This window comes from Tachyglossus aculeatus, chromosome X1, assembly GCF_015852505.1.
Source record: "Tachyglossus aculeatus isolate mTacAcu1 chromosome X1, mTacAcu1.pri, whole genome shotgun sequence".
NCBI lineage: Eukaryota > Metazoa > Chordata > Mammalia > Monotremata > Tachyglossidae > Tachyglossus > Tachyglossus aculeatus.
Window position 1 is genome coordinate 21,110,057 of NC_052101.1, and position 7,563 is coordinate 21,117,619.

The following is a 7,563-nucleotide window of genomic DNA, read 5'->3' on the forward strand; positions in this document are numbered from 1 at the left end:
AACCAGGACAAAGAAATGGCAGGATGAGATTACCAACCACGAAAAGCCTGGCTGGGTGGGTCAGGGAAGTCAGCAGGAGTAGAAAGAGCCTGGGTTTGGGAGTCAAAGGTCATGGGTTCTAATCCCAGCTCTGCCACTTGTCAGCTGTGTGACCTTGGGCCTTAGAATCTATGTTCTATTTATTCCTAAACTAATGAAAAAGATCATAAATTATACTATTTTCTTTTACCACTCAAAACCGCACAGCCCAGGCAGGAAGCATGTAATAGCCAAAGAGCAAAAAGTCTCTGTGGGTGGCCTGTCATATGAGCTACCAAAGCTCTGGAGCTTTAACTGCCTAACAGGCTTCATAAATTATGAGCAAGCGGCAGGAAATAAGGCATGGCGATAACATCAATGTTGTCACTCCACTATTTTTTCTGAAGGAATACCATCACCTTCTCTTCAGGTAAACGTGCCACACTCCCTTGGCACTTCAAAGCCCTGGCAGGGATGAGGTTGTACTGAAGGATCTCTCTCCATTATTTCCTGGGGCGCATAGCTTCCTCCAGTTGAGCTACAAAGGGCTCAGGTAAATTTGTCAAGTGAAATGTAATGGCAAGAGCAGGGAAGTGGGACTCAGGAAACCCTGATTCCAAGCCTTGTTCTGCCAGTGGCCTGGGGCAAGTCACTTTTCCAAAACACGTGATTTCACTGAATCAAGTGCAAGCGGATGCTAGAAGGAAGAGCTGTGGACACACTCACGGTGCGGTCAAGATACGAGGACTGCAACCCAAGTTTTCTTTTATGCGGAATTTGTCGAGATCATGACTCAGGGTTTGAAGGAGCCAGTATTTGTTATAACTTGCTATGGGACAGTTTCACCTGGGCAGCCTTCAGCTGGACACAAATCCTTTTTCAAGCGGTAGGTAACCACTGAACTTCCAGATTCGGTAGCGTTCGCATCACTGAATAGTTCCGTCTTCCAAAAATGGAACAATTAGCATTAAATTGAAGGTACTCATCAAGTTCTCCCTTGTAATATCAAGCACAGGACTCAAACTGTACCAAAATTATGATCTGCCCAGCTAACCTGCTCAAAGGGAAATGTGGTGAGGGAGCAAAATGGCTCAATGGTAGGGAGGGAGGGAGTTCTAGGTATCTGGGATTATCTCCCCCACAAGCCATCTTCGCGAAGGTTTTCAAGGGCTTCTTGAAGACCAAGTACGGACATTCCTGTCCTGTGCGGGGCCCTTAAAGCAAAGGAAGAAATTGAGATCATCTTCTGCATAAGGAGACCACCCAATTCTGACAGCCGTGGTTTTTGGGCAGGGAAGAGTCAAGGCACCCACTAAGGCTGATCCACAATTGTGAGCCACCCTGTGCTGAAAGTTGGCTCTTCTCCTGAGGACTCTCTAAGGAGCAGTTCTTCTTGAAGTTCAATACATAGAAAAGGTGAAAGGAGCCCAATGGTAATAATAATAATAATGCTATTATATTATACTATATGCCAAGCACTGTATTAAGTGCTGGGGCAGATCAGGTCCCACACGGGGATCACAAAGTATGTAGGATGTACACCAGGTACTGGATCTCCATTTTGTGGATGAGGAAACTGAGGCACAGAAGTTAAGTAACTTGCCTGAGACCACACAGCAGGTAAGGGGCAGAACATGGATTAGAACCCAGGGTCTCTGATTCCCAGGCCTGTGCTTTTCCCCTTAGGCCATGCTGCTTAGTTAGGCCAATAATGATGGGGTCCCAAATGCTTGCCCCTTATAACGGGAGGCCTTTATCAAAGGTGTCCAGAGGAACTAGCTAAGGTAGAGTCCTACTCTCCTCCGCTCCCCACCTCTTCTAGGCTCAGGTCTTGGGTAGGAAGGAGGAAAAAAAAAAGGCTAACTACTTTGCCCGGTGGTAGGGAGCAGGGACTTCTCTGAACCAGCTTGAGAGGTTGGAGGAAGTGAATTAGAGAAAGCTGGCTTAGGTCCAGGAAAGAAGTCTGGCCGGGGCAAGGGGCACTACTTCACAGGAAAAGCTTCCTAGCTCCTTGGCTAATTCAGGGGCTTTTGAAGATCCAACAAATGGCCTATCAGGACACTAGTCTACTATCCATGATGCACCGTACCAATCCACATTTAGGGAAGCCCTCTTCCCTATACTCCGTTCTGCTCAACAATAGCAGGGCCTGTACAGTGCTGATCACCCACAAGCTTTCAATTTCGTCTGACTGAAATTTCTGACTGTCTTCTGAAATTTGCTTCCATTTGGTTAAAGAAAATTACCAACATGTTTGAAAGCCTGCGGTGTTCTCTACATTTTCTCCAGTTTTTCTTGGTGATGATGATGGCTTTTCTAGTCACTCTTTTCCTCCACCTAGTCTCACAATCCTTTTTAGCCTCTTCGTGGATGACATTGGGGAGTTCAGCCAAAACTCCCGGGAGAGTAATAGCAAAGCAACGCAGTGGAGCTTTGTTGGGGGGAGTGTATCACCTGCTGAGGGCAGGAGAGTGAAACAGGGTCCTAAATCCAGAGTTAGTTCCCAGAAGAGAAGAGGTAGCAAGATTCACGGACCCTGGAAAAGGCAGAACTGGAGTGTCAGTGGCTGGAGGCCGGGCTTAGTGTTATCTGCAGAGGGTGGGAGATGGGACAAGATCCCAGGACTAGGATATTCGGGGACAGGAGGAGAAGACAGACTGGGAGAGAGGGGAGGAGAAAAAAGAGAAAGCACTGGGAAGGAAGGGTTAAAGGCACCCAAGAATTGGAGCTAGAAAAATCCCGATTCTTCCCACCTGGTGGCAAACCCCCCCGCCCCCCCCCCGACACATCCAGTGAGAAACGTGACGTGGAGAAGCCCCAATTTTTAATATTACACAATGAGAAAAGACGCTACCCTGCATTTAATTTCTTCATAAGGACAGAAAATTATTGCAAACACACACAAATCACTTAATCTTCAGAATATTCCTTCAAGGAGAAGCTAAGGTCACCACCCCCAATTAATCCTTGTGCAGAAACTGAAGACACGAGATATACGACAAAGTGCACTGAGAATCAGTAACCAAGGCAGGGTCTGAACCGGAGCTTCTGGTTTCTTAACCCAGTGCTCTTCCTCAAACCCGTTTCCTCCATTCGTTTCAGCATTAGGAAAAAAGTCATTCTAAGCCAAGAATATGTAACAAGTTTTAATAAAATCCTGAAAACAATCGGGGAAAAAAAATCATATTTTAACGAGCAAGTCTGGGTCAACTAAAAAATGAAACATTTCAAAAAACTGTACTCATTAATGCTAGCATTTTATTTTGCCACAAGAAAAGAATGAGATTCTGTAGGAGCAATGACAAAGCTAAAAGTCTTGTCTGAAATAAAGCCGAATCGGATAAGTCAAGTCACCTACTCCACCCAACACAGTCACCATTACTAAGGCTGAACGGTTGAAACCTGGAAAGCTGCCCTTCCCTAGGGCTTGCCAGGAATGATTCCAATTTTAGCCATTTTTCACAGTTTAGAGAAACCAAAAACAGGATGTACCACAGACGCCACCAATTTCATATTTAAAAGTTTAGAAGAATGAAAAATTCTGGAAAATCTAGCACATTTATCAATTGCATTTCATTCAGGATGATTATTAAACTTTAAAATTAAAGGTCAGTTCTGAAATGTATCAAGGCATTCTCATTCTCCCCCCCTTCCCCATTTCCTTCATTAGTAGGCATTTACACACCTTCAAACAAAAATTATCCAGCAAGTACACATATGAACTTGGAAAAATTTACATTTGAGATATTTCAGTACTAGTTTCTATCAACTAGAATGTGCATCCTATCTATACTATTTCACCCACAACCCACAACTGATCTTTCTTACCAAGACTTCCCCCATTTTCCTAACTTGGAATTTATGATGCCTGGACACTTGCTTATCATTGCTATAAAAACACCATAAAGCAAATGCACCCAATTCAAGTTCATTACAAGGGCGGGCTGCCCCAAGAGAAAACCGGCCCTTTCGGAAAGACGTAAATCACTCTCGACCTTCTTAGAGTTACACCTAAAAGTATGATGAAGACTGTGAGCCCCACGTGGGACAATCTGATTACCTTGTATCTACCCCAGTGCTTAGAACAGTGCTTGGCACATAGTACGCGCTTAACGCCAACATTATAATTATTATTATTACCATTGAGACACCACCCAGCCTTGTTTAGTCCCCCTGAAATGTTAAGGCCAGCCAGGCCTATTCCCTTTCCAACTCTCAACACCCATCAAGAAATTAACTCTGGTCACATTATGGAGCCCTCTGCGGTGTCAAATCCTCCCGCCTGAAAACGACCACTACGTCTTGGCTTTCTCCCCTGCACGACTGGACTCTCCACTAACTCTCTCATACTCCCCGAAATGCTTCGCATAATGTTTTGCCCATGGTAAGCGCTCCTTAAATCCTACTGATTGACTGGTGACCGGCAACATGCCTCCCCTCCCCACACTCCCTAGACTTTAAGCCCGTTGTGGGCAGGGACTGTGATTGTTTATTGTTGTACTCTCTTCGTACAGCGCTCTGCCCACGGTAAACGCTCCTTAAATCCTACTGATTGACTGGCAACATCCCTTCCCTCCACACCCTCCCTAGACTTAAGGGACCCCCTCTAGACTGTAAGCTTGTTGTGGGCAGGGAATTCATTCACTCAATCCTATTTATTGAGCGCTTGGAATGTGTTTATTGGTGCACTGTCCTCTCCCAAGCGCTTAACCTCCTCACTGGGCCTCGTTCTCGCCTGTCCCGCCGTCGACCCCCGGCCCACGTCCTTCCCCTGGCCTGAAATGCCCTCCCTCCACACATCCGCCAAACTAGCTCTCTTCCACCCTTCAAAGCCCTACTGAGAGCTCACCTCCTCCAGGAGGCCTTCCCACACTGAGCCCCCTCTTCCTCCCCACCGCCCCCGCTCCCTCCCTCTGCCCTATCCACTTCCCTTCCCCACAGCACTTGTGTATATCTGTACATATTTATTACACTATTTATTAGTGATGTGCATATATCTATACTTCTATTTATTTCGATGGTATTGACACCTATTTGTTCTGTTTTGCTGTCTTGTCTCCCACTTCTAGACTGCGAGCCCATTGTTGCGTAGGGAGTGGAAAGAGCCCAGGTTTTGGAGTCGGAGGTCATGGGTTCTAATCCCACTCTGCCGCTTGTCAGCTGTGTGACTTTGAGCAAGTCACGACTTCTCTGTGCCTCAGTGACCTCATTTATAAAATGGAGATGAAGTCTGCGAGTTCCACGTGGTACAACCTGATCACCTTGTATCTCCCCACCCCTGGTGCTTAGAACAGTGCTTGGCACATAGTAAGCGCTTAATCAACGCCATCATCATCACCATCATCATTATTATTATTATATATTAGACCAGTGCTTGGCACATAGTAAGCACTTAACAAATGCCACATTATATATGTTGCCGAATTGTCCTTTCCAAGCGCTCAGTACAGTGCTCTGCACACGTTAAGCGCTCAATAAATCTTGACTGAACGCATGGCTTAGTGGAAAGAGCCCAGGCTTGGAAGTCAGAGGTCATGGGTTCTAATCCCACCTCCGCCACTTGTCAACTGTGTGACTTTGGGCAAGTCCCTTCACTGCCTTAGTGACATCACCTGTTAAATGGGGATGAAGACTGTGAGCCCCCCGTGGGACAATCTGATCACCTTGTATCCTTCCCAGCGGTTAGAACAGTGCTTGGCACATAGTAAGCGCTTAAATACCATCATCATTATTATCTTGTAGATTGTGAGCCCGTTGTTGGGTAGGGACCATCTCTCTATGTTGCTGACTTGTAATAAATAATAATGATGGTATTTATTAAGCGCTTACTATGTGCAAAGCAGTAAGCGCTGAGGCAGTTACAAGGTGATCAGGTGATTAGAGAAGCAGCGTGGCTCAGTGGAAAGAGCCCGGGCTTTGGAGTCAGAGGACACGGGTTCAAATCCCGGCTCCGACAATTGTCAGCTGTGTGACTTTGGGCAAGTCACTTCACTTCTCTGGGCCTCAGTTACCTCATCTGTAAAATGAGGATTAAGACTGTGAGCCCCCCATGGGACAACCTGATCACCATGTAACCTCCCCAGCGCTTAAAGCAGTGCTTTGCACACAGTAAGCGCTTAAGCGCTTGAGAAGCAGCGTGGCTCAGCGGAAAGCGCCCGGGCTTTGGAGTCAGAGGTCATGGGTTCAAATCCCGGCTCCGCCAACTGTCAGCTGTGCGACTTTGGGCAAGTCACTTCTCTGGGCCTCAGTTCCCTCATCTGTAAAATGAGGATTAAGCCTGTGAGCCCCCTGTGGGACAACCTGATCACCCTGTAACCTCCCCAGTGCTTAGAACAGTGCTTTGCGCATAGTAAGCGCTTACTAAATGCCATCATTATTATTATTATTATAAGTACCATCATTAAATTAATCAGGTTGTCCCACGGGGGGCTCACATTCTTAATCCCCATTTTCCAGATGAGGTAACGGGAGGCCCAGAGAAGTGAGGGACTGTCTCTATATGCTGCCAATTTGTACTTCCCAAGCGCTTAGTACAGTGCTCTGCACATAGTAAGCGCTCAATAAATACGATTGATGATGATGATGATGATGAAGTGACTTGCCCAAAGTCTCACAGCTGCCTTGAACCCGTGACCTCTGACTCCAAAGCCCGGGCTCTTTCCACTGAGCCTCGCTGCTTCTCTCGTCCTCCCCAAGCGCTTAGTCCAGTGCTCCGCACACGGTAAGCGCTCAATCGGTCTGATTGAATGGATATAGGTGAGCGAAGGGACTGGGGCCGGGGTGGGGGGGAGAGGGGCCGGGCTCACCAGGACGGTGGTGCAGATGGACCTCAGCTCGGCCTCCACTTTCTCCCGATAGTCCTTGACCAGCTGCATCTTCTTGTCGGCGCTGTCGGTCTTCTGCTCGATGCTGGAGATGACCCTCCAGGCGGAGCGGCGGCCCCCGACCACGTTCTTGTAGGCCACCGACAGCAGGTTGCGCTCCTCGTTGGACAGCTCGGCCCCCTGCTCCGTCACCGCCTTCATGCAGGTGGCCATGTCGTCGTAGCGCTCGGCCTGCTCCGCCAGCTTGGCCTTCTGGATCATCTCCGTCTTCTCCATGGCGACGGCCGCGGGGACCCGAGGGGGGGGTGGGGGGCAGGGGGAGTGGGGGGGAAAGGGGAGGGGAGGTCACCCACCGAGGCCCGGGAAGCGTCGTCCGCGAAAGCCTTACTGAGGGGTGGCAGGAGACCCGGGAAAAAAAAAAAAAAAAAAAAAAAAGAGTTTAAAGATCAAAAACAGACCGCTAACAGCGCTTCGCACATAGTAAGCGCCCAACGAACACGAAGCAGCAGCGTGGCTCCGTGACTTTGGGCAAGTCACTTTATTTCTCTGGGCCTCAGTTACCTCATCTGTAAAGTCCTTCCCCTCCCCACAGCACCTGTATATATGCCTTACTGAGGGGCGGCAGGAGACCCGGAAAAAAAAAAAAGAAAAAAAAAAGAGTTTAAAGATCAAAAAAAGACCGCTAACAGCGCTTCGCACATAGTAAGTGCCCAGTGAACAC

At 47.8% G+C, this 7,563-nt stretch overlaps 1 protein-coding gene across 1 annotated transcript in view; it reads right to left on the reverse strand.

Moving 5' to 3' along the window:
* Positions 1–7,157, reverse strand: part of YWHAQ (tyrosine 3-monooxygenase/tryptophan 5-monooxygenase activation protein theta) — a 31,819-nt gene extending 24,662 nt beyond the window's left edge. Inside the window, exon 1 of the mRNA XM_038772753.1 lies at positions 6,825–7,157. Coding sequence (XP_038628681.1) covers positions 6,825–7,118 — 294 coding nt within the window. The 5' untranslated portion in view covers positions 7,119–7,157. The remainder of the gene's footprint in view (positions 1–6,824) is intronic.
* Between the last annotated feature and the right edge of the window lie 406 nt (positions 7,158–7,563).